General features: G+C 48.6%; 1 protein-coding gene across 1 annotated transcript; it reads left to right on the forward strand.

The window, feature by feature from the left end:
- Positions 1-417: 417 nt before the first annotated feature.
- prrc2a (proline-rich coiled-coil 2A) lies at positions 418-27,170 on the forward strand. Its single transcript, XM_080527600.1, has 16 exons — positions 418-493; positions 4,605-4,756; positions 6,863-7,040; positions 7,830-7,926; positions 8,299-8,386; positions 9,096-9,239; positions 11,474-11,712; positions 14,218-14,294; positions 14,703-14,854; positions 15,612-15,708; positions 17,086-17,275; positions 18,633-19,251; positions 20,122-20,396; positions 22,083-22,383; positions 22,988-23,207; positions 23,671-27,170. The coding sequence occupies exons 2-16, from the start codon at positions 4,642-4,644 to the stop codon at positions 26,972-26,974; spliced, it is 6,096 nt and encodes a 2,031-aa protein (XP_080383726.1). The 5' UTR covers positions 418-493; positions 4,605-4,641; the 3' UTR covers positions 26,975-27,170.
- The last annotated feature ends 227 nt before the right edge of the window (positions 27,171-27,397 follow it).

Raw genomic sequence — 27,397 nt, forward strand, 5'->3', positions numbered from 1 at the left:
ACGCTTTTGTGATCTAGAGACTCAAGTACAGTAAATCAATCAACTTAAACAGGATTTAGACATTAGCGGACAAGAGATCCCCAAACCCTGAGCTGTGGGGAAATGAGAATGAGCGCAAAGGCATTACGTCAGTAAGTAAACGACGTAACAACGTAACAACGTCAATCATTTAAATCGATGCAATACATTTATGATATATAATCCGATCAATAATTCAGAATTTCAGTTCCGATATGATTGTATAATATTTTTGAAAAGAAAACAAATATCATAACAAATAAAAGATCTGATTGGGCTAAAAAAAAAATGTTTCGGAACTCATTATGTTAATTTATGTAAATTAGACCCCGCCCTCTTCGCGTGCCTCTCCACCCCCCTCCTCCCTGGTCTCTAGTAGCCGCTGACGGCTCTTGTAGTGACGGATCAAGCCTCTCTCTAAACATTTTCTTTTTCCTTTTTCATTTGTTTTGTGGAAAAAGAAAAGGGAGTACAAGTAAGCTCGCTTTAACACACATCAGTCTCCAGTATCTCCGATTTTATAATAACCTGGTTTCGGCTTCTATATAGCCGAACGAGCTAGCATTAAATCGGCATTGGGTAGCTAGGGTTACTTGCTAGCTTGGCCAGCGTGATTCCTAACTAGCTAAGAGAGCTAAACTCGATTACGTTATTCTGCGATACAAGTTACAACCTCGAGACAAAGCGGGACAAGACCAGGTTAGTTCCCACCTTTACTAATCTTCTGATTGAACACAAATATGTTGAGCTTAGTCGAGATGATCACAAGAGATGCGTGTGCCAGTTAGCTTCCAGAGGCTAGCGCTGCTAACGGCTAACTGTCACTCGTGAATAGCGTTGCTACGTTAACTAGCTAGCGTTCTCTTAGCAACTCGGGCTAGCGATACAACTTGTGAAAGGGAGATCTATTCGCATGGATACAGCTGGTTGGAACTGTCCACATCATATGTTAAACACGGTGGACGATAGTATGTTGTAGATATCAGGTAACCAGGCTTAACAATATTGATATTATATATGATAATATCGCTAGCCGGTTTGTTCCCCAGATGCAGAGCCAGTCAGGGCCTATCTATCCGCCACGCCGCCATTTTGTTTGGTTCTTTCCATAAAAATCGTTTGTCTTAATCGCCTCGTTTGTCCTGGTTGTGAGACGTTATAATAACTCATATTAGATATTAGCGCATCCGATTTGAGCTGAGATTGTAATACACGCCATGTTTTAACGGCGAATGTTACTAGTTTGCTTAATTCACTAAGCGCAAGGTATTAAATTATGCATTAGGAAACATCGCAGCGTGAATATGGAGGCCGTGTTAGCCAGCGAGCTGTTCATGGACAGCTAACAGTCACAGTGTTGGGCTACAGTCAAGCTGGGTGTTTATGCCATCTGATATCTTGTTAAAACTCATATGTGACTGTACAGTTAGTGTTGCACTGGCTAGAGTAACCAGTTAGCCGATGATGGACAGTAATAGTAGATAGATAGTGGTTATTATGTTGATGGTCAGGGACATGGAGTGTCTGTGTAACACAAGGCCCTTGTCTGTCCTGGTGGATCGCAGTGATCAGGCTTGCCAATGGCTTGTCTTAATCCCCCAGCACAACATGTCAGTTTGCCGGCCATCCCCACAACCTAATGTTCTAATCTCACCCCGGGCTATGGAGTCACATTAGGCCACTGCTGCTCGACAGCTTAATGCCAATAAAACAACACGAAGTGGTACATTTTACATTTTGCCATTTAGCAGACGCTTTTAATCCAAAGCGATTTACAATTACGAATTACAGGGACATTCCCCCTGGAGTAACTGAGGGCTAAGTGCCTTGCTCAAGGGCACACTAGTAGTGGTGTGGTTTCAGACGGGATTTGAACTCACAACCTTCCGATCACAAGTCCAACTCACTATCCACTAGACCACAACATTAACCTATAGGCTATAATCATCATGTACATTTTTCTACAAATGTTCATTTGTATGAGACCCCCCGTTGATATATCATCATATTTATAGTGTGCGCTGTATTAGGATGTTTTATGTTTTTGCTGGCATACTACTTATATGGTTTAGGTTGTCTTGTCAGCGTTCTTTGATATTCATCTACATCTAACACCTCACATGAAATGAGACTAACCATGGAATAATAGTAATCAAGGAATGTGTTTAATTTGATGAGTAACATTACATAACAGCCTATGCAGCCATGTTAGTTTTCTCAACTACCGGTAATGATGTAAGCTTACTATTGACTTACATCGTTTTTTATTAAATACATCTTTAATTCTAAGAATTCAAAAAAGATGAAAGAAGAAAGTCAATTCATCATATTTTAAAAATTGAAAGTCGTCATCCTCACAAGCTGGATATGGTACTGAAAGACTGACAAGATTGTGGAAAGATTTAAAGGGAGGGCACAAAGCAACATGCTGTAGCCCAATTATGAATTGCACAGATGTCAGCCCAGCGGATTTTATTGGTGGCAGTAAAACGGGCTCGACCCTGGGTGGTGTTGCCATGGAGGCCTCTTCTCAAGGCGGCAGGCATACAAGAACATCATTTATAATGCATCGCCATGGCAACCATGCCTCCTCTCATTTTAGTCTCATAGTACAGTATTTCCTGTGCAGAAGAGTGTTCAAGGCTTGATTGGCTTTTACAAGGTTAAGTTGCATTACTTACATCCAGAAATCTCTGCAGTATTATGACCCATATCTGTTCCTCCTGCGCCCGTAGGGCCTAAAATGGTAAATGGACTGTTATATAGCGCCTTTATCCAAAGCCCTTAACAACGGCCTCTCATTCACCCATTCACACACCAATCGCGGCAAGCTACCATGAAAGGCGCCGGCCCGCTCACTGGGAGCAATTTGGGTTTCAGTGGCTTGCCCAAGGACACTTCGACATGTGGCCAGCCGGGGCTCGAACCCCCGATCTGCCAACCTTGCGATCATTAGATGGCAGCTCTACCTCCTGCGCCACAGCCACCCCATATCATATCAGTTCTTCCTGTGCCCCTAGGGCCTAGGGTGCTGCACACACATTTCATACTTGTATTTCTACTCGTAGGCCTACATTGTTTCAAATCAGTGTCTACTCGATACCACACAAATACCACAGAAACTTCTCCTTTCAAGAACATTCCTCTGTGTCAAATGTATCTTTCAGTGTTTATTTTGGCAGGCTGTTTTACATTTAGTCTCAGTCTAGACTCTTTAGACGAAGATGCACATTAGATTTCGTCATTTTGTCATTCATCCTTCTTAGTTTAAGTGTAGTTTTAGTGTACGAAAACTCCCAAACACTTTAGTCAAGTTTTCGGCTAATTCGACTAAATGTAAAATAGCCTGCCACAATTAACACTGTCTCCATCTCTCTTCGAGTCTCAGGCTCACCACCTCTCTCTCTCTTCTAATCTCAGGGCTCACCATACTCTCTCTCTCCTAGTCTCAGGGCTCACCATACTCTCTCTCTCTCTCTCTCTTCTAGTCTCAGGGCTCACCATACTCTCTCTCTCTCTCTTCCAGTCTCGGCTCACCACCTCTCTCTCTCTCTCTTCTAGTCTCAGGGCTCTACCATACTCTCTCCTCTAGTCTCAGGGCTCACCATCTCTCTCTCTCTTCTAGTCTCAGGGCTCTACCATACTCTCTCCTCTAGTCTCAGGGCTCACCATCTCTCTCTCTCTTCTAGTCTCAGGGCTCTACCATACTCTCTCCTCTAGTCTCAGGGCTCACCATCTCTCTCTCTCTTCTAGTCTCAGGGCTCTACCATACTCTCTCCTCTAGTCTCAGGGCTCACCATCTCTCTCTCTCTTCTAGTCTCAGGGCTCTACCATACTCTCTCCTCTAGTCTCAGGGCTCACCATCTCTCTCTCTCTTCTAGTCTCAGGGCTCACCACCTCTCTCTCTTCTAGTCTCAGGGCTCACCATCTCTCTCTCTCTCCTCTAGTCTCAGGGCTCACCGTACTCTCTCTCTTCTAGTCTCAGGGCTCACCATCTCTCTCTCTCCTCTCTCTCTCTCTCTCTCTCTCTCTCTCTCTCTCTCTCTCTCTCTCTCTCTCTCTCCTACTCTCAGGACATATTCTCTCTCTTCCAGTCTCAGGTATCACCATCTCTCTCTCTTCCAGTCTCAGGGCCCACCTTACTCCCTCTCTTCTCTCTCTCTTCCAGTCTCAGGGCTCACCATACTCTCTCTTCTCTCTCTCTCTCTTCCAGTCTCAGGGCTCACCATACTCTCTCTCTTCTCTCTCTCTTCCAGTCTCAGGGCTCACCATACTCTCTCTCTTCTCTCTCTCTTCCAGTCTCAGGGCTCACCATACTCTCTCTCCTCTCTCATGTAGTCTCAGGGCTCTACCATACTCTCTCTTCTCTCTCTCTCTCTTGTAGTCTCAGAGCTCTACCATCTCTCTCTTCTCTCTCTTGTAGTCTCAGAGCTCACCATACTCTCTTCTCTCTCTCTCTTGTAGTCTCAGGGCTCTACCATCTCTCTCTTCTCTCTCTTGTAGTCTCAGGGCTCTACCATACTCTCTCTTCTCTCTCTCTTCCAGTCTCAGAGCTCACCATACTCTCTCTTCTCTCTCTCTTGTAGTCTCAGGGCTCACCATACCCAATGAGCGGACAGCGCAATGTCAGAGCGCTCTGGGCAAACTGCAAAGGGGAAGGATGGCAAAAGCAAGTATTCATCTCTCAACCTGTTTGATACCTACAAAGGAAAGAGCCTCGAAGCACAAAAGCCTGTTGGTGAGTGTGTCTTAGTTTCCTTCATTACCCAATACCCAATAATGTTTATTTAGTCATGTTTATCACACTGTTAATGATTCAAATTAGTAGATTATTTAATTCAGGTTTATTCTGTCTCTGTAGCATGTCAGTTGCACATTTTTCTTTGACAGACATTGTGGAATGTTAGCCACACATGATGTGGAGACAGATTAGTATTATTTTATTTTACTATTTGTACTGCTAATTGTATCCAGTGTTATTTGTCTCCCACACATGTCCAATTGTCTCACTTATGTCTTGTACTATTGTCACTTTATTATATCTTGACTTATCTTGCCCATTGTCTTATTCTGCAATGTTATTATCTTTTTAGGTTGTTTTGTTTTTAACTTGTGTTTTTACGGTTGTTGATTTTTCTCTCTGTAGCACTCTGAGATTCTTTTGAATGAAAAGTGCAATCCAAATAAAATGCATTATTATTATTATGTCAGGAACTGAAGCCTAAGAATTTTACTCACACAATTGTGTGATGTGACGTAACAATAAAACATGAAACATTGGTATGAGTTGGAGTTGGTTCAGGAGCTGCTATGCTGCGTTGTTTGATGCCGAGCCTTCTGGGTGTTATAGCCTTCACAGTGTTTTTTAAATTTATTTAACCTTTATTTAACCAGGCAAACATGTAAGAACAAATTCTTATTTGCAAATGCAGCCTGACCAAAAAGCAATGGCTCTTTGGGGGGGGGGGGTGAGAAAGAGCGGAGGTGAGGGGTAGCGGGGGTAGTGGAGCAGGGGTACTTAAAATGAGGCAGTGATGGGTTATGGGATGGGTGAGAGACCGTGATCAACAGGTGCATTGATCGACTATGGTTCTACTTGAGGACCTAGCGTAGAGGACCTAGCGCTGAGGACCTAGCGTAGAGGACCTAGTGTTGAGGACTTAAGGCCGATTTAAACTTCTGCGTAAAATCGACGCCGTAGCCTTGCGTAGTCCCGCCTGGCCTTGCGTTGCCTACGGAGAGGGTTGACGTGCACATCTCCAAAAATTTAAGAACGAGAGAATTTCTACGCAACCATAAGCTCTGTGATTGGTCCGCTTGGTAGCACATGATTCCGACAAGATTCCGACTCTCTCGTCGCCCAAAATGCGGAAGCCATGACAGAAATGTCATTTACTTTTTCTGTAATTACTTATCAATAAAGATTTGAAAAATTATGATAACCATCGTATTATCTTAGTTTAATGTCATTTCAATGCATCATAGAACTTTTATTTACAACAAGCATAACAACAAAAAGATCGCTATTATGCCGCTTTGAGCTTTGAGCTCCGTTGAGTTCCTAACCGGAAGAGGCACAGCACAGGGGCATAGAAAACACACTGCCACCTAGCGATGTGACGGTGTAATTGCAGAGCGACCTACGCAGAAGTGTAAAGTGCGAGACCCCTTACGTAGTCTACGCAGGCTACGCGCGTAAATTCGACGCAGAAGCTTAAATCGGCCTTTAGCGTAGAGGACCTAGCGTAGAGGACCTAGCGTAGAGGGTGGATGGCTCCTGTTCTGCAGCGCCCCTCACCATCCAGCCTGACCCAGGGACAGAGGTCTACTTGTAATCACTGTTTGACTTCAGCGTGTCCCGCTCTATGTTTTATTCAGGAGCTCCTTGCCAGCTCTAAGCAGCTGTCCCCGTTTCCAAACTGCAACTCCAATCCTAAGTACTTTTGTGGTTTTCTTTGCCCCAAGAAATGTTACAAGAAATTCAGCACTTTTCATTTTCAGAGGGTCTTCCCAGGCTTGTTCCCAAGCACGATACTTTGTTTTCTGTCAGCCGCTTGTGGTTGATGTTAATGATGATGTCTATGAAGTTGACAGGGTAACTCTCTGCATCCATATTCATAGGAAACCGCAGAGATGCATCTCACGTTCTTCTAGCATCTCCTTGTCATGCCTACTTATAATAATAATAATAATAATAACTTTTATTTGTGTAGCTCATAACAGTGCTCTGCATTGCATGCATTATGTCTGCATTCTCATGCTCCTCCCCTCTGCGGAAGGTTCTGAGTGGTGTCATGTTACAATGGTCTCTCACTGCTGACGATATCCTCCCTCGTGCCCCCAGTTCCCCCCCGCCATGGCCTGCAGTCTCTTGGTAAAGTTGCCTCCGCGCGGCGCATGCCACCCCCTGCCAACCTGCCCAGTCTGAAGGCGGAGAACAAAGGCAACGACCCCAACGTCTCGCTCGTTCCGAAAGACGGCACAGGATGGGCAAGCAAGCAGGAACCAGCAGACCCAAAGAGGTGAGGCCCGACCCGACACCGCACTCCTAACGAATATGATTAAAAGTCTGTACGTTAAATGTATAGCAGGGTTCGACAGTAACCGTTGCCCGCTTGCCCGGAGCAAGTAAAAAAATTAGCCGGGTTTGTTTACCCGACGATGCTGCTAGTTCCTGGATATTTTTACCTGTGTGCAGGAAGAACAACAGACGGCGCAGGCTCCAGACTACATGATCGTGGAGTGAAGATATTATCAAAGCGTACGCGCCTGTCGATCACCCGTCGCATCGCGTACGCTTTGATAATATCTTCACCCTACGATCATCTAGTCTGGTCTGGCGCCTGCGCCGTCTCTTGTTCTTCCTGCACACAGGTAAAAATATCCAGGATCCAGCAGCGTCGTCGGGCTTGCGCAAACAAACCCGGCGAATTTTTTACTTGCTCCAGGCAAGCGTTACTGTCGAACCCTGTATAGCTAGCAATGCATTTCCGAGGCATTGAGAAGGAACGTTTATACCGATGGAAACACTTTCAGATTTTTTACGTTGTGTTGAAATTGGCGTTATCACATATGTTTGATGGTGAATTATGAATAATTTGTTCAGATTAACACCCCCCATACACACACACACACACACACACACTATTTATTTGCAATAGATCCAGTTTGACTTATGATCCTTTCAAGACACAACTGGAACGTTGCAAATGGGCTCCAAGCTCAATAACTGGCCGAAGTGTCTGAATGACTGACGTTTCTGAATGACTGACGTTTCTGACCCGCCTGGTGTTTGTCCGTCTCTCTCTCAGTACCGATGTATTGTCAGAACCGCCGCTGGAGTCGCCGCAGCCTGTGGTTTCACAGACGCCTGCACCGACCCGTCCGAGAACCCCGCCAACTCCAGAGGTAAGGCTGCCTTCCACACAGACAAACGATAAATGCCAAACAATTAACACAACTCAGGGTTCCCACGGGTCCTTGAAAGTTTGTAAATTTGAGAGAGAAAAAATCAAGGTCTTAAAAGTTTTTGAAAATAGACGTGGGTCATTGAAAGTGTTTGAATTCCCCTCTCTCTCTCTCTCTCTCCAAAATATATATATATTTAAAAAATGTTTACGTAGCTCGTCAACTAGTTCTGTCTCAGAATTTGGGTCCTTTGAAATCGAGTCTTGAAAGTCCTTGAAAGGTGCTTGAATTTGATGTTTCAGAAGGTGTGGGAACCCTGACAGTGCAGGGATGTCCAACATGCTCATGTTCTGCTGTGTGTGTTTCCCTCAGGCTCCGGCTCCAGCCCCGGCTTCAGCCCAGGCCGCAGGGGCAAGGTCCTGGGCTCAGGCCAGTGTTACACTTGGAGCTCCAGGAGATGGTGAGTCTGAGGCCCCGTCACTCTTGGCAGCTGACTACTTAACCGTTGCGTCCATCCATGTCCCTTCTACCTTGCCTTGTCTTCCTGTTTGACTGAATGAACCTCTTTCCCCCCATTCACTGGGGGGGAGGGAGGGGGGAACAGACGGGGAGGGAGGGAGGGAGAGAGAGAGGGAGGGAAGGAGAGAGAGATAGAAAAATAAGAACAGCTAAATCCTTCTCCACTGTGTTATTATCCTCATCTACAGGAAACATTAAAATGTTTCTCCTTGCCATAAGTGTATACAAATCAAATAATGTCTAGTCTATGTGAGTGAGAATTTCATGACTACAGCCCAAGTTACACTGGAAGCGTCAAACTTAACCTTACCTTACTCTGCGCAGGTGGAAAGGCATCAAACCAACCGTCGCCATTCGGTCACTGTGTCCTGTTGATGTTGTTGTACACTTGTTATTTGTTACTTGTTCTTATTTTCACTTGTTTACCTATTTCTTTTAACCTGCTGTAGCTTTTGCTCTTTTATTATGTTCTTATATATGTATAGCACTTTGTGACCCCTGGTCTGGGATGGGTGCTATAGAAATAAACTTTACTTACGTCGTCCTTGGCAGCTGACTACTTAACCGTTGCGTCCATGTCCCTTCTGCCTTGCCTTGTCTTCCTGTTTGACTGAATGAACCTCGAACCTCTTCTCCCACCCCCCCCCCAGGTGGAAAGGCATCAAACCAACCGTGGCCATTCTCTCGCGAGGAATTTCCCACCCTGCAGGCGGCTGGAGACCAGGACAAGGCTGGCAAAGAACAGGCCACTGCAGATCAGTTGTATGGGCCCGGACCAAGCCTCCGCCCCCAGAGTGAGTACTGCACACCCCCCGGCCAATAGGGGATGGACCTATCGCTAAGCCACGCCCCCAAATAGAAATTGTCCAATCATATCACAGCAAAAGTCACTACTGACAGAAAACTCGGACAAACAACTCGCTAATATCTGATGGTGAAATGCTTCTAGACTAAATATTCTTGCCATCTTTTAAATGTCTATTTCTTGCTGTGGTTAATCAGAAATCAGAAATTTGCCAACTCCCGCCATTGCAGGGCTTAAAGTTCTCCGGCACGGTGGAATTGAGAAAAAATAAAATAAAAAATCACATGCTATTTGTTTACATCGTAATTTAAAGAGTCATCTTCAGCAAAGAGACAGTTCCGCCTGGTATCACATTGCTCAAGCCAACCAACGACTTCTAGCCAATCGGAGGCAGAGTAGTGGGGCGGGCCTTAAGAAGTTTGAATGAGTGTAATGTTAGCTTGTAGAGACGTTCGCTTTTAGCAGCCCGCTATCTCGCTAACTTTAGTAAGAGTCTATTAAAATGGAAGCCAAGTTTCTTAAACCTGGCGAAGACACAGCTATACTAGAACGGGGAGTAAGGAATAAATGGCGCTGGGCATGGATAGAGGAGAGTAGCAGGGTTTTTCCTGCATAGAGAACTATGAGGCGGCCGCCTCCGTCTAGCCGTCTCCAGCTCTCGACAAAACTCTGACGGTCGTATTTTCTTCGGTGGATTTCTGCCGTTTCTAACTGCAATTGCGGCATTGCGCCGACGTGGTGGCGGGGGCGCTGTTTCACAAATAAGTTAGCTTTCGTGTTTGCTAGCGAAATAGCTGATAGTTGATGTTGACTGCTCAAGGAGAATACATATTTGAAAGTACAGAATGCCTGAGAGCCTTATATTGCATTATATTACATTATATTTTGAATGGTCATCTGGTGCCTGAATATAGTTTTTCCTTTACATATATAATGAAATTTCCACCATAAATTGATGGAGAAAGGGCACAAATTGGTGCATATCAATTCACCAGAATGCAAGAAATTAAGTGTTTGATGCTCGTTTAAGGACCCCCAGACAGCCCTGCTTCATGGGTCCCCCCCCCGATGTCAAACACCACTGGTACCACCTCCGCCTCATTTTGAGCCAGGAAAAACCCTGTGGTGCCAAGAAGGAGAATATAAATGATAGTGGCTTAATAAGTAATCAGTTTGTTCTTTTAAAGACATGTATATATTTTATTCTGTATTGTTATAGTGATAGTGGCTTAATAAGTGATGCAATCAGTTTGGCCTTTTAAAGACATCGAAATATATTATTTTATTTTGGATTTAGTATAAAACAGTATTAATGCATTTTAACATTGAGACATATATTTTGTATTGACTATAAAACAGTATTAATGCATTTTAACATTGAGACATATATTTTGTATTGACTATAAAACAGTATTAATGCATTTAAACATTGAGACAAGAAACTGTCTTCTGTACCCGCTCTCCCAATATCTCAAACTGTGACCCCCCTCCCCAAGAAAAAGTTTCAGGCACAGGATTTTTTTCCCACTTTAAGCCCTGCCATTGTAAGTCATTGAATGTCATTCAGTCACGGTCGGTCAGTCAGTCAGTCACTGTCAGTGAAGCGTTGTTTGTTTGTCAGAGTTTTCAAAGGGGGCGTGGCTTAGCGATAGGTCCATTTGGACCACAGAAATGCGTAGGGCTGCACTGGTATCCAGATTGAAGGCAATGGTCAGAGCAAGTGCCTCATTTCAAAGACCCCGCTCTAGTCAAAATCAAAAATTTTAAGCTGAAAATAGACATTATTGTATGATCTTTTTGGTCCGAAATAAGCAGTTTTGTTGAAAAAATAAAAATATTTAGAAGACTCTTAAGTCAAAATCCTTAAAATCTGAGATACATCCTTTTGGTTACATGCGAGCAATCTAACGTCGTCCAGGTGAGTTCTCGTCCTGCTCCGCCCAACCTGTTTTGGAAACGGGTAACATCCACCTCAAATAGACAGTCGCAGTGGTGTTCTCTTCTGTTAGAGCAGAGCAGAGCCACTGTGCCCACAAGGGGAATCGACGTTCTAGTTACTTGACACAGTATCTTGGCAGTCTATTTCTAATTAAAAAACTCTAACAACGATAAAAATGGGAGAAAAAAACGTTAAAAAATGAACAGGCAAGACAACAGAGGAGGGAAGTTTTATTAATTGAAGTTTGCCCCCCCCCCCCTCTCTCTCTCTCTCTCTCCCCTCAGATGTGACGAGTTGGCGGGACGGTGGGGGCCGCACCTTGGCACCCACCACTGGCGGGGAGGGGGTTGCGGAGGGTGGGGCGCTGGTGATGGAGGGGGTGGCTGGGGGAGGCCATCTCCCCCCTCTTCAGCAGCAGCAGCAGAACCCCTCGTCCCACGGGCCGCCTAGGAACCCCCCCGCCCTGGCCCAGCCCCCGGTCGGCCCCGGGTTCCCAGCCTACAGAGGGATCATGCCTCCCTTCGTAAGTGCTTGAATAAACACGTTTTCCTTCCATCACAGAGATGTGCCCCTGGCCTGAGCTAGATTACTCTTCCTTATACGACTGGTGGATTGATGATTCACTTGCTTAGTCAAATGTACCGGTATTGATTGTAAGTCGCTTTACAATAAGGCGTCTGCTAAATGCCAAAAATGTATAAAAAAGTAAATGATATCTCTCCACAAGGGCTGTATTCATTCATCATATCAAATGGAAATGTTCTACCTGCACCTAGATGTCGCTGGTCATTGCGCTTAAACTGTCATCATGTAAAGAACACTGAAGCGTGTGGTTGTTGGTACGATTTGCGCACAGAATGGCGTGTACAGCCAAACCGTGTTCAGAGTTTAACGTTTTTACATTTTTCCTCTATTACCTGTGTGAAGCTGTATAGAAAAGTGACTTGCGGGTCGGAGAAATAGCAATGGAACATCACAGTTGGGTGTGCACACACCACAGATGGGCTGGCAGCTTGTTAAGACGTCAGCATAGCAGCAGTATAGCAGCAATCTCCTGTCACTCATGGCCTCTGTGCCCAACGCTGCTCCTCACACACTCCCAAAGCCTCTGGCGGTGTGGGGAGTTGGGATCTAGACTTGTCACTCGCAGCCTTTTTTGACTTTTCAAAAAGTGTCAGTTGAGAGAAGACGCTGGTGTTGCTTGTTCGCCGCCTCTCCGCCCGAAACCTAGGTGTAATTGCAGTATCCGGAGTAGATTGTCCTACGATCACTATTGACTACGAGGACAGTTAGATTAGATTAGTCATCTAAAAATGAATTGGACCCCTATACTTTCTTTTATCTATTTTTTTTTGTTTGTTTCTTTTTATTTTACTACTCGATCTTTTCAGTTTGTAAAGTGTCTTTGAGTGTCTAGAAAAGCACTATATAAGTCTAATGTACCGTATTTTCCGCCCTATAAGGCGCACCGGAGTATAAGGCGCACCTTCAATGAATGGCCTATTTTAGAAAATTTTTCATATACAAGGCGCACCGGCTTATAAGGCGCACCGGCTTATAAGGCGCATAGAATAGATACTGCAGTCAAACGTTTGACTGGGGTTGCGTTACGCCCAAGCTCCACCTACTGCGTTGCGTCACCTCTCCATCGGTGTTGTGTCAACTTCCCGTTGTCCATGCTCCACCTGAGCGTTGTCACCATCAACGTTCTACCTGCTCCACTGTCAAAAATATATATTTTTCCACCTCAAGTATAAGCCGTTCGTCATCCATTTTTGCAACAAGCGTCAAGGACCTGCGGTGATTCACAGCTGACTCGCGTGAATAGCAATTCGCAATAGCTGCAACCACGAGATATAGAGTAGTTAGCTACAAGCATTTTCAATCTGCTATTATCTCTATTAGTGGATTAACCGCTGTGGTGATTTAACAGCTGATAAAAATACATCAAGTAGACTACAAACAGAGCAAAACAACACCAGAAAACAACCAATAGGCTATACAATTATAACCAACAACCAATATGTGACAGCTCCTGGTGAAATGTGCAACGTACTTTTTCAGTTTTTACACATGCTTAAACTACAGATTGTAAGCTTTCAAATGATGTGTCATACATTCAAATCAGAGAAAGATTGAACACGACAGGCGTATTTGAATGTTGGTTCATCTCAAACACTGAATGGGAGAAAAGTGAATCTGACCAAACCACAACAAACGCTGCTAGCGGCTAACAGCTAACAAAACACATCGCTACGAAGGTCTAAACTGTATTTTAATAACATGACAACATACTGGGAGAACATCGACATGCTAAAAACACATAACTACACATAACTAGATGAACACACAGTTCTTGCTTTTGAACACGAGCTAAAACGAAAGTATGTTTACAAATCAACCCTCCCTTACCGGTAGCCTCCGGCAAACGAGAATAATGAATCCAATACACAAATGATAAGTGTTTAGTGATCGTTAAACTGTTGTTTATTATATCGAGTGGGTACTTTAAAACTTCAAGTTGAAAGCACCAAGAATCTCACTTTGTTCCCTCGGAAACTCTGTTTAGTCTTCTTTACTTGGGGTCTTGTGGTGTGGGACTGTGAGTAAGCACAACACCGGTGTTTACTGATTACCGTAATGCTGCAAGCGGTGTGAGTGTCCGAATTGAACAGTTGGGTGAGTACGGCATCCATTCAGAGCACATGATAGAATAACAATAGCATTCGCGGAGATTCCAAGATGGCGGCCGTCGTTTACTGATTACCGTAATGCTGCAAGCGGTGCGGCTTTGCAGTTTACCAGTCGTACTGAAACATTGTATTATTATTAAAAAAAAAATATTGGTCATGTAATTTTTACATTTTGATCCATATATAAGGCGCACCGGGTTATAAGGCGCACTGTCGTTTTTTTTTTTTTTTTGGGACTTTTAAGTGCGCCTTATAGGGCGGAAAATACGGTATTATTATTATTATTATTATTATTATTGTCTCACCCTTAGTATGTGTCTCTCTCTGTTTTTCAGATGTACCTGCCCTTCCCCCCCCCGTACGGACCTCAGGGTCCCTACAGGTACCCCCCGCCCTCGGAGGCTGCCCCCCGGTAAAGACACAATCATTTCCTTCTGTGTTTGTCTGTATTTAAATGACAGAATGGCCTAATATTCAGTCTAGTAGTGTATTCAATAAAGGTAGACTGTTGTCATGTTAGGTGAGGTTGCTTCTTAGGTGAGGTTGATTCTGTGTATTACCTCCATCCACCACCACTCACTGAATTTGAGAAAAAGAAATCAAGGTCTTAAAAATAGACATGGGACATTGAAAGTGCTTGAATTCCCCTCCCTCTCTCTCTACGTCAACTAGTTCTGTCTCAAACTATGCCGTGTTGGGTCCTTGAATTTGAGGGAATTGAGTCTTGAAAGTCCTTGAAAGGTGCTTGAATTTTATGTTTCAGAAGGTGTGGGAACCCTGCTTACTGGAAATTAATCTTTTGATAAAAATCTCTCTCCAGGTTCTCTCGATCCCAGGGGGGCCAGGACGGCAGGCCCCAGGGCGGCCCCCGCGGTGGGGGAGGAGAGGTGGTGAAGAGGACCTCCATCCTGAAGCAGGAGGACTTTAAGGAGCTGGATGAACTGGACCACGATGGAGACGAGGGCTGGGCAGGTGAGAGAGGGAGGGGGGGAGGGAGGGGGGGGAGAGAGAGAGAGAGGGAGAGAGAGAAAGGCTGGGCAGGTGAGCTAGAGGGGGAGGGAGGGAGAGAGGGCTGGGCAAGTGAGAGAGGGAGGGGGAGAGAGAGAGAGAGGCTGGGCAGGTGAGAGGGGGAGAGAGAGAGACTGGGCAGGTGAGAGAGGGAGAGAGAGAGAGGGAGGGGAAGAGAGAGAGAGGCTGGGCAGGTGAGAGGGAGGGGGAGAGAGAGAGGGGGCTGGGTAGGGGAGAGAGAGAGAGAGAGAGAGGGGGGGGGGAGAGGGCTAGGCAAGTGAGAGAGAGGGGGAGAGTGGAGGGAGAGAGAGAGAGAGAGGGAGACAGAGAGAGAGAGAGAGATGCACCCACGCAGTAGACTCCCATAGCTCCGCTGTTAAGACTTCTGACAGACTCAATCTGTTAAGACTAAATCGGAGCCGATATTCTTTTGGTTTGCGTGAGCTGTCGGGGTGCATTTAGTGCAGCCGAATGGTTTTGCTAACACATTCAGAGACGTACTGGACATCACGTGTCCTGGTAAGGGAGAGGGGTTGCACTTTCTCTCATTGATCCGCTGGCTCTGAGTGGGGGAGGGGATGGAGGGATCAGGTTAACTGAAGTCAGGAATGGAGAGATGGGAAACCTGCTTTGTTCAATGTGTGTGTGTGTGTGTGTGTGTGTGTGTGTGTGTGTACAAGTGTGGCTGTTGAGAGTGGTACTGACTGACTTGTCCACACAGGGGCTCATGAGGAGATCGACTACTCCGCCAAGTTGAAGTTCAGTGATGATGAGGAAGAGGGAGACGAAGAGAGAAGCGACAGCAAGAACGGCCTACGGTAAGTTCAATGTTCAACTACTTATGTTCTCTAAATTCTGTGTGCTGACAATAGGACTTAATTAATATAAGATTATATATGTATAAAAAAAGGATAGTTGATTAATCTTAACACCTAATTTCTCGATTATGTTTTTGTTACTCTAGTAATATAACAATTCATTTCTCATGAATATTTACGTGTTTTATTATTTAATCATTGTCTCTTAAAAACAAACAAATGTAAAAAGAAACAACGGATGCACTGCAGGGCATTATTCTGCAACAGAAAATACCTCAGTCTTAACTGGTAATCTCCGTTTTACAGCCGTTTTACATAAAAAGCTCTCAAAAATAAAATTAAAGCAAGAGCTTGTTCAATTCAAGTCAAAGGAGTATAGTGCAGCCATCTGCGTGGATCTGGGTTCCTTTTATGGAAAAAGTCCTCCACTCTGCTTTGCCTCATCCTGAAAAAGAGATACACAAAGCACATTAGAATAACATATGCAGCCATGATCTTACGTCTCTGCGACACACCGACGAACGATTCTGTAAATCAACATATTTCTGTAATAGATTACGTCTACGAGTCGCTCCAGCCCAAGCTGACAATCCTGTCTCCCATGAAATGTCAGGGTTGGACATTAACGGTTGCCCGATTGCCCGGAGCAAGTAAAAAATTCGCCGGGTTTGTTTGCGCGACCCCGACGACGCTGCTGGATCCTGGATCTGTGTATCGGTGTGCAGGAAGAACAACAGACGGCGCAGGCGCCAGACCAGACTAGATGATCGTGGAGTGAAGATATTATTAAAGCGTACGCGATGCGACGGGTGATCGACAGGCGCGTACCAGGGTTTCCGTTAGAAAAAATTGGCGCCGGTCATCCTGTCCGGGAAGATTTTAATTTACCGGACAAACGTGAGATATTCCGGTTATCATATTAAAATATCATATAGCTGTTTGTCGCGGTGATTACTGTTGTGTAGCCTAGCCTATATATGCCGTTTAATGTCTATTTCTCATCCGATACGATTGGATGCGAGCTATATAATATATAATAATATAACATGATTCGCATGCGCGCTATGCCATTATGTCCAGCGCTGAACGCGCGCCACACTGGGAAATGAACAGACTGCATCGATCAATGAATGGCGCGTACGCTTTAATAATATCTTCACTCCACGATCATCTAGTCTGGTCTGGCGCCTGCGCCGTCTGTTGTTCTTCCTGCACACCGATACACAGATCCAGGATCCAGCAGCGTCGTCGGGCTCGCGCAAACAAACTTTTACTTGCTCCGGGCAAGCGTTAATGTCGAATGTAACAAAGCTGGCTCACCCACATAGACGTCTCTTGTCAGGAGTGTGTGTGACGTGTCGTCTTTCCTCCACTCAGGGAGCAGCAGAGGCCCCAGGACGGCCCCCCTCCGGTCTCTCGGTCTCGAGCCTCTGACAGCGGGGGGGACACTAGCCGCACCCCTCCCTCCAACGCCGACGACGGCCCCCCACCCCCCACCAGCAAGCCAGCACGGGCCGAGGAGGGGGGCGGTGGCTGGGTAGGACAAGGCCCCAACACCCCTTACCAGGTACCACAGAATGTCCAGTCGACATAACTGTTATTGTCTGTCTGTCTATGTTGCTGATATTGCCATTACAGTTGAAATGGTTGAGCCGTTCATAACCACGGTCAGTTTCATAAACCCACCGGAAACACATGCACACACACTGGAGAGCTAATTGTTTGTCTCATCCATTATCCACATCATTATGTATTATGCATTGACACTTTCGGCCATTTTGCTGATATGGCCATTACAGTTATAGCATTTCAGGGTTATTCAAGGTTTTAACACTATCCGTCCCAATCGGAAGTCCTGGTGCCACACGTGACACTTCATAATAAAATGACTCGCCCATGCCGTTGTGAAAGCCATGTCCCCCTTTGTCCTTTCCTGACATTTCCCAAATGTCTGTTTTTAACATAATAGTGTTGTTTTACATTCAAAATCGCACATAGAAAACAGCTTTTTCATTACTACCACAGCTTTTTTTTCACTTCCTGAGGCGCAAAATTCTCCATCTGCACTCCTCACCGTAGATTTTACTCTCATTATGGTGAATGGAAACTGATCTTACAGCTATGAATGGCTTTATACGCCATATATGGTATTATAACTGTAATGGCCATATCAGCAACATGTCTGAAAGTGTCAATGCATAATGCATAATGATGTGGATAATGGATGAGACAAACAGTTAGCTCACCGGTGTGTGTGCATGTGTTTCCGGTGGGTTTATGAAATTGACCTTGGTTAAGAACGGCTCACCCATTTCAACCGTAATGGCAATGTCAGCAACATAGACAGACAGACAATAACAGTTACTTGCATGATCAAAGAGATTACATGGCAGTAGAAGCCCGGCAATGTAGCGTCTCTGTCTCCAGAACTGTTTCTCTACTTGTGTGTGTGTAGACTACAAGTAGCCTGTGTGCAGGGTTCCCGCGATGGTCTTAAAAAGCCTTAAAGTCTAAAATCCAAAAATCTTCAAGGCCTAAAAAGGTCCCAAGTTCCAGTTATTAGGTCTAAAAACTGAGGTGCTAGGTCTAAAAAATGAGATTAGCTTGTCCTGCAAGGAAATCAGTCCGACCACATCTATTTACATGGGAATTAATAAAGCTAGAACCCCAAAAATGCTGCCCCCGGGAGAAATTATTGGCGAACGAAGCTACGGCAGGTCTTAAAAAGGTCTTAATTTTGACTTGTTGAAACTCGTAGGAACGCTGTATATAACATATAGCCACATATATCATTATTTTTGAGTATGTAACCATAGGGAGAAGGGCTTGATTACAACTTAACTACAGCTAGGCTTGCCTTGTGTTGTCCCCTTAACACCCATCTCTCTCCCCTTAACACCCATCTCTCTCTCCTCCTCACCCAGGATCACCCTCCTACCCAGCCTAGCCCAGCGGGAGGCTCCGGCCCTGCGGCCCCCGGGGGGAAATCCCCCCAGCCCCCCCAGCAGCAAGCTCCCCCCGTAGGAGGAGGAGGAGGGCCCACCCCTCCACCCCCCCAGCCCGGCCTGCTGCCCGCCCCACCTCCGCCGGCCCAGGGAGGAGGAGGGGGGGAGGACGAGGACGAGACATGGCGCCAGCGCAGAAAGCAGTCCTCCTCGGAGATCTCGGCCGCCGTAGAGCGCGCCCGGAGGAGGCGCGAGGAGGAGGAGCGGAGGATGGAGGAGGAGAGGCGGGCGGCCTGCGCCGAGAAGCTGAAGAGGCTGGACGAGAAGCAGGAGCAGCAGGAGAAGCACCAGCAGCAGCAGGGCGGGGGGGGCAGCGGGGGGAGCAGGCCCCCCAGCCTGGACGGGAACAACTCCCACACCGCCACGGCCGGCAGCCCCAGCCCCTCCCTGTCCCTCTCGGCCTCCTCCCCCAACATCAGCCAGCCCCCGTCCCCCTGCGTGGACCCCGAGGAGCCCCCGTTACTGGCCGTTCAGGCAGGGACCGGGGCTAACGAGAGGCAGAGGGCCAATAGCAACAGCAGCTACGACTCGAATACTGGTTAGTTTCTAGTCTGTGTGGTTATGTCTGTGTACGTGGTTTGGTTTAGTTTTTTGAGGTTTTTGAGTGTTTTGGAGTGGATTTCACTCGTTTGGTGTTGTTGTTGGGGATGCACTGAAAGTTCGGCCACTGAAATTATTTGGTCGGAAATAACCAAATAACTTTTGGTGTAAAAGGGCGAGCTAAGCGATCACTGGAAACTGATTGGATCACAGTATTATGTGTGACAGCTGATGGTGAAAGGGTTTTATTTAGAAACATGTAAATACTTTTCAGCGTTGTTGAAAATCAATGACACACTCATTAGTCAACTAACACAGCATGTTTTGTGAGCCTGCAAACAATGTAAAGCAGTATTACGCCCATTTCACACATAGTTCCCTGTAAATTACATGGAATCCCAACCCAGTTAGTTTTCGCCGTTCACACATGAACTCAATGCCCTGAGATTCCCGCGTTGCGCCTTTTCACACGTCAATGGCATTCCCGGGTTTGCACGAGCTACTTGAATCACGCATTCAACTGGCTGCAAAACTGGAACGTAGTAGACGTGAATTCGAACAAGACAGGCACAGTTGGTTGTGTGTAAGTTACATACGCAATAGTGATCATACCTCCCATACATTTTATATATTAATCATCATATTTTTCACATGAATTTTACAGCGATTCAACTCGTATTATGCTTACCATCACCAAGTTCGGTCGCCAAGTAAATTTAGCTTCGCCCAAGAATGTTCATTTCGGTGCATCCCTAGCTGTTGTTATTAGAATTACAATGTAATCTCTTCCAGCTTGCCACCTTCACTGTGGTGTGTTGTTGTGTCCTGTTGATCCTCTTATAAACATGGATGTTCTCTCCTCCTCTAGACGCCCAGCCTTGTCCTCCACCTCCAGCACTCCAGCAGCAGCAGCAGCAGCAGCCCCAACCCCCTCTAGAGGCTCCGGGGCCTGGGGACGGCAAGGAGGAGGCCCTGGGCAACACTCACCTGCGTGGAGGAGGAGGAGGAGGAGCAGAGCCTGTGAAGGTGGAGAGTATGGGAGGAGGGGGAGGAGCAGGCCGCCAAGCCAGCGGCCCCCCCCCCGGCCAGGGCTACTCCAAGTACCAGAAGTCCCTTCCTCCTCGGTTCCAGAGGCAACAACAGGTCAGGGTCTTCACGTGTTTTTTTCCGTTTTACCTTAAGTATGTTACAGTACATTCTTTAACGGATGTACCTTCAAGTGATTGACATTTGGCCATGGAGAATGATCATGATCGTCTAATGATCGTAAGGTTGGCAGATCGGCGGTTCGAGCCCCGGCTGGCCACATGTCGAAGTGTCCTTGGGCAAGACACTGAACCCCAAATTGCTCCCAGTGAGCGGGCTGGCGCCTTCAGGGCTCGACATTAAGGCTTGTCCACTTGTCCGGGACAAGTACATTTTATGTTTGGACAAGTGGACTTCCTCCTGCACTTGTCCGATGGACAAGTCAAAACAAAAAAACAAATCAATATGTATTAATATCTGCAAACATTAATTCCTCCTTCCGATCTGAATAGTAAAAAAAAATAGCAAGCAAAGCGATGCTGTGCCTCATTCTCGCTGTTTCAGTCTCTCGTAGTTCGTTATCGTCATAGTTCGTAAATTCGCTCAGAGCGCCAGAGCGCACACTGCGTTCAACGTCATAAAGAGACCAAGTAATTTGATTGGACAAAAGGCATTCCATGAGTGCTGATCATATTCCAGAGCGAGTTTACGAACGCAGCCATAGTGTTGTAGGTCTCCTGTCACTAGTGCCATTCACGTGAACATGCGCATATTCGCTTCTTCTCAATGCCGCTTATTTTCATGTAGTTCGATGCGATCGTATATTTTAGGTTTTAAGTTTTAAGACCAGCACATCGCAATACGAACTTCAGAATGACACTAATGATAGATTTCTCAATTTGAATATAGGATACTATCCAAAGGCTAGCAAATAAGATTGCTTCCATTGGGGAGGGACTGTAGTTACAAACATTTTTTGTAAATATTCCTAGATATTCATCCCTTTTGTGGCCAATCTTAATCTAAAAGGGTTAGGGTTAGGGTAATCACTGATTACCCCTACGTTTTTAAATAATTACAAAATATTGTTTAATGAATACATTTGAAAATTAAGGATACATCATTATCAAATCAATAGTAGTCAAATGTGTTATTTGCATACACATACACTCACTGGCCACTTCATTAGGCACACCTTGGGGTTGGACCCCTCTTTTGCCTTCAGAACTGCCTTAATTCTTCGTGGCATAGATTCAACAAGGTGCTGGAAACATTCCTCAGAGATTTTGGTCCATATTGACACTATAATATCACGCAACAGCCCGTCTGGCACCAACAACCATGCCAGGTTCAAAGTCACTTAAATCACCTTTATTTCCCATTCTGATGCTGGTTTGAACTTCAGCAGATCGTCTTGACCATGTCTACATGCCTAAATGCATTGAGTTGCTGCCACATGATTGGCTGATTAGGTATTTGCGTTAACAAGCAGTTGAAAAGGTGTACCTAATGAAGTGGCCGGTGAGAGTATAATATATTATTATTCATATTATTGCTTTTTCAAAATCTTTGGATTTGGACAAGTAACTTGAGCTCTAGGACAAGTAAAAGATAAGTTCACTTGTCCAAAGGACAAGTACCTGAAAAAGCTTAATGTCAAGCCCTGGCCTTGCATGGTAGCTTGCCGCCATTGGTGTGTGTGAATGGGTGAATGAGAGGCCGTTGTAAAGCGCTTTGGATAAAGGAGCTTTATAAGTCAGTCCATTTACCATTGTTATTATTATTATCATTCTGCCATCTCAGGAGCAGCTCCTGAAACAGCAGCAGCAGTGGCAGCAGCAGCAGCAGCACAGCCAGGCGGCCCAGAACCAACAGAACCAGCTCCCGGCCCAGCCCCAGGCCCCCCAGGGAGGGGCCCCGGGCACTGCCCCGCAGACGGGCCCCAAACAGGCCCCCCTCTACCCCCCCAACTCCATGGGACGACCCCCGCCTCTGCCCATGAACTTTGACCCCCGCTGGATGATGATGCCCTACATGGACCCACGAATGATGCAGGGTCGCCCTCCACCCATGGACTACTACCCTCCCAGCATGCATCCCTCTGGTGGGTGGAGCTTAAAGTCTTTAGTCGATCAGTCATCAAACACACAGTTTAGAGAGGTTAAGTCATGTCAGTGTAGAAGAATCCTGACGAGAAATGGGTTGCATGAAGTCCGTCGATGACCTCAATGGCGAGGGGGGTGGGGGGCTTTGATGCACTGATCTTCTGATGTACAGGGTTCCCACGGGTCCTTGAGATCCTTGAAAGATTGTGAATTTGAGAAAAAGAAATCAAGGTCTTAAAAGTTTTTGAAAATAGACATGGGTCATTGAAAGTGCTTGAATTCCTCTCTCTCTCTCTCTCTCTTTTTAATTGTTGTCTGTGAGCGGATAGTTCCTATTATATAAATTCTCATCTAGATCTGTCTCAAACTATGCCGTGTTGGGTCCTTGAATTTGAGGGAATTGAGTCTTGAAAGTCCTTGAAAGGTGCTTGAATTTGATTTGAAGGTGTGGGAGCCCTGGATGTAGGAAAGTCGGTTGTTTTACCTAAAAGACATACCGTTAGATAACCAGCCAAAACACACACACACACACACACACACACACACAACACCGTGACGTGACTGTTGGCTAACGAAGCTACTTCCTCCTTCTTCTGTTTAAAGGGCTCATGGGGAGGGAGCGCTCCGATTCGGGGGGCTCTGGGTCGGACCCCTTCGACAGGCAGCAGCACCCCGGACACCCCCACCGTGGAACGCCCCCTATGGACCCAAAGCTGGCGTGGGCACCAGAGGTGTTCCCGGGGGGGGGCGAGGGCCGGGGTCTGAGCTCCCCCCATAGGCAGAAGCAGGCGCATGAGGAGGAGGACGTCTGTAAGGGGACGAGGTAAGGAAATAATAAGGCAGGGTTCGACATTAACGGTTGCCCGATCGCCCGGGGCGAGTAAAACATTCGGCGGGTTTGTTTGCGTGACAGCGACGACGCTGCCTGATCCTGGATCTGTGTATCGGTGTGCAGGAAGAACAACAGGCGACAGACACCTGTCGATCAGCGCGTACGCTTTAATAATATCTTCACACCAAGATCATCGAGTCTGGTCTGCCGTCCGTTGTTCTTCCTGCACACCGATACACAGATCCAGGATCCAGCAGTGTCGTCGCTGTCGCGCAAACAAACCCGGCAAATGTTTTACTTGCCCTGGGCAAGATGATTTGAGTGTGCCGGTATTTGAGTCTGCCGATGCTGTTATTTTGCACTCTAGTATTACATGACTAAAAACGTTATCATTTAGCTAGTTCAGAGCTATGAGTACAGGACGTGTGGTAAATGTCTTATCGCCTTTCTCTAGGAGTGACACCCCCCCAGTCCGCATGAGAGAGGGGGGGCCAGGCCCCATCCAGCAGCCCAGCTCTGGCTCCTCCAACCAGACCCCACCCCCTGTGGGAACGCAGGGTGGGCAGGGCGGAGGAGGTCACCACCAGTCCTACATGGGCGGGCGGGGAAACTACAGCAACTTCCCCCCCGACAATGGTTCCCGGATGCCCCCCCCCCACCAGCAGCAGCAGCAGCAGCAGAGAGGCAGCGGGGGCTTCTGCCACCAGGACGAAGGCGCAGCCAGGGGCGGTCAGCAGGGGGGGCTGTGGGGGGCCCCGCACCCCCACTACGACCGCAACGGTCGCGCCGACCTCTCTCCCCTGGAGAGCAACAACGCCCAACACCTCCACCAACAACAACAACATCACCACCATGTCCAGCAGCAGCAGCACCCCTCCTCCCACTTCACCCTGCACCCCCACAAGCCGGAGAGCGGCGGAGGACGCGAGAGGGGGGGCGTAAGCGAGGCTAAGAAAGGCGACCCGTCGCCCCCTCTCCACCAGCCGTCCCTCTCCTCCTCCTGCTCCTCCTCCTCTTCCTCGTCCTCCTTAGCCAGGGAGGACGGAAGCGGAAACAAGGTGGCTCTCCTGCATCACCTCCCGTCTCAGCGCGAGGCCGACGCGGGAGGAGCCGGGGGCGGGCACGACGGCGGCGGAGGTGTAAAGCAGGACAAAATGGGCGCGGCGGCCCACCCTCACTCAGCCCAGTCCTCCGGGACGGCGGGACCCTCTCAGCACGCCGGCCATCCTCACCCTCAGCCTCAGCAGCAGAGGGAGCAGCGTGGAGAGCAGCAGCACCATCAGCCCAAACCCAGAGACCAGAGAGGACGGGAACACAAGACTGAGACCCAGTGGGGCCCGCGGCCCGGCAGCAGCAACACAGGAGGGGGAGGAGGGGGAGGAGCCTCTTCCCACGGGGGCAGGAGGGCCAACGCAGGCATGGGTGGAGGCGGGAGGGGAGGGGACGAGTCGTCCACCAACCCCGCGTCGTCCGACCACAAACCCTCCTCCGGCGGCCAGTCGGGGGGCGGCGTCAACGCCAACAAGAGGGCGGGTCCCATCAAGAGGCCGGTGCTGAAGGAGATAAAGAGAGAAGGAGGGGAGGGCGAAGGAGGAGGGGCGGAAAAGACGACGACGGCCGGCAAAGAGTCACACGACTGCTCCGGGTCGTCTCTGGCCGCTCCCTACGGCCTCCAGAACTCCTCCTCCTCCGGACAGGCCGGTAATAAAGACGAGCAACAGGCCCAGACATCCAAGCCCAGGAACGGAGGGAAGGACCGATCGACCGGAGGAGGAGGAGGGACGAGTAAGGGGCCCAAAGACGGGGACCACCCCGTCCCTTCGCAGTCGTGCTACTCCGGCGGCCCCCCCTCCTCCAGGAGGGACCGAGAGCGCTCCTTCGAAAGAGGCGGCAGTGGCGGTGCGTCCTACCACCAGGGAGGAGTCCCTGCCCGGGGCAGCAGAGCCAGCCGAGGGCGGGGAGGGGAGTTCTACGGCCGTGGCAGAGGCTACCGGGGAACGTACGCGGGTAGCGCCGGAGGAGGAGGAGGAGGCGGCGGCGGAGGCAGCAGCAGTCGTGGCAGGGCGGGCGGCCGGAGCCGAGACTACCGATCGTCCGGTGGCGGTGGCTACCACCAGGAGTTCAAGGGCGAGGTGTCGGGAGGCGGCAGACACGGCATGGGGGGGCAACAGCCCAACCCGGGGCGCGCCAGGAACCGCAGCGAGACCCGCAGCGAGGGCTCAGAGTACGAGGAGATCCCCAAGAGGAGGCGGCAGAGAGGCTCGGAGACGGGCAGCGAGAGCGCGGCCAGCGACCTCGCCCAGTCGGACAAGGAAGACCGCAAGCCCGCGAAGAACGGCGTCGGCCCTGAGAACCTCCCGGCCGGTGGTTCAGCTCCCCCCAGAGGCTCCCAGGCCCGGGTGTTCACCCCCCGCGGGGTTCCCTCCAGGAGGGGCAGGGGCGGAGGCGGCGGAGGAGGGGGCATCTACCGTAGCGGCGGAGGGATGGCCGGAGGACACCGGTCGGGATCGGGCTCGGCCTCCTCCCACGGCTGGGCTTCCAAGTCCGGAAGTTCGGTCCGGAAGCAGCAGCAGCAGCAGGCGCCGTCGCAGTCCTCTGGGCCCAAAGACTCTGGCCGGGGGAGTGGCGGGGAGAAGAAGGACAAGGCGGCGGTGGACGGAAGCAAAGCCCAGAATCAGGCTGCAAACCCGCCTCAGTCGACCCTTGCTGCAACGACCGCTCCAACAGCTCCACAGGGTTCCACAGAGAACGGAGGAGGGGTGGGAGCCCAGCAGTCCTCCACCAACAACCCCGCGTCGAATTCCAGCGGCCCTCTCCCGCTTCCTCTCTCCTCCGGCCCTGACGGGGGGGGATTCCCTCCCCGGGGCTTCGAGAGGCCCCCCCGCCGCCGGCGCCACGGGCGCTCGCAGCACCAGCAGGACAAGCCGCCCCGCTTCCGCCGGCTGAAGGAGCGCGAGAACGCCGCCCGGATCAATGGAGGAGGAGGCGGGGTCGGGGTGATCGGAGGCGGTCGACCCTCCTCGCCTTCCCAGAATTCCCCTCAGGAAGCAGACGGAGCTCCGATCGCTCCAACCGCAACTGGCAACGCCCCTAATGCTAACCACGCTAACGCCGCCACGACGACTACCAGCAACAACAGTAGCGGCGGCCATATCGGTAGTCCCAACCAAGTGAACCTGAACAGCCACCACCACCACCACCATCACTACAACCAAGGCGGCAGCGCAGGCCAGACCCACCCTCAGCACCACCACAACCACAATCCCACAGGGGGCGCCAAATCCCCCGACTTCTCCAACCAGAACTCAGACCAGGCCAACGAGGAGTGGGAGACCGCCTCGGAGAGCAGTGACTTCACAGAGTTCCGAGAGAGGGAGGGAGGCGGAGGAGGAGGAGGAGGAGGAGGGGGAGGGAAATCCTATTCCTCTCACCCCCACCATCACCACCCTCCAGGAAGAGGAGGAGGAGGTGGAGGTGGAGGAGGAGGAGGTGGGGTCGGAGAACGAGAGATGACCGCTAAAGAGTCGGCGGCTAACAAGAGAAGCTTCTCCAGCCAACGCCCCGGGATGGAGAGACAGAACAGGAGGGTCAACGCTGGAGGCGGAGGGGGAGGGGGGGGAGGCGGAGGGGGCGGGGGGGGCGGAGGAGGAAGAGGCCCACGAGGCCCGCCCGGTGGGGGTGGAGGTGGTGCCGGTAACGGAGGGGCCAATCGTGGAGAAAGGCGCGGCAACTGGCCCTCCCCCAAAAACAGAAAGTGATGGAATCTAAATCTGGATATCCACCCCTCTCTTTCTTCTTCTTTATCCCTTTCTTGTCTTTATCGTTCCATCATCTCTCTTATCTTTCTCATCCCGTTAACATATTAGCACATTATTGTACAACACATAGTTATGGAGGCAGTGTACACAGTCACTTTAGCCCCCCCCATCCTCTCTGCTTTTTCTCCTCATCTATCTGGTGTCTACCGTCCGTTATTGTAAATTCTCACTTCTGCGCCCCCCCCCTGTAATGCTCCCCCGTTACAGTTTCCCCACCCCCCCATCTCTCTCTCACACCCTTCTGAATCTCACCCCCATTTAAGAATCAAGCAGGATACATGGTTAGTTTTAAACACTCTTAAAAAAAATGATACATGTTTGCATTTACAAGCACAATATGACCTATAACTGACACACGCAGTA

Source organism: Nansenia antarctica, assembly GCF_963989245.1.
Source record: "Nansenia antarctica genome assembly, chromosome: 3".
NCBI lineage: Eukaryota > Metazoa > Chordata > Actinopteri > Argentiniformes > Microstomatidae > Nansenia > Nansenia antarctica.

Coding starts and splice junctions, on each gene's coding strand:
- prrc2a (XM_080527600.1), top strand. CDS start 4,642: ATGTCAGAGCGCTCTGGGCAAACTGCAAAGGGGAAGGATGGCAAAAGC. Junction 9,240..11,473: donor ACCAAGCCTCCGCCCCCAGA/GTGAGTACTGCA, acceptor CTCTCCCCTCAG/ATGTGACGAGTTGGCGGGAC. Junction 17,276..18,632: donor GCCCCAACACCCCTTACCAG/GTACCACAGAAT, acceptor CTCCTCACCCAG/GATCACCCTCCTACCCAGCC.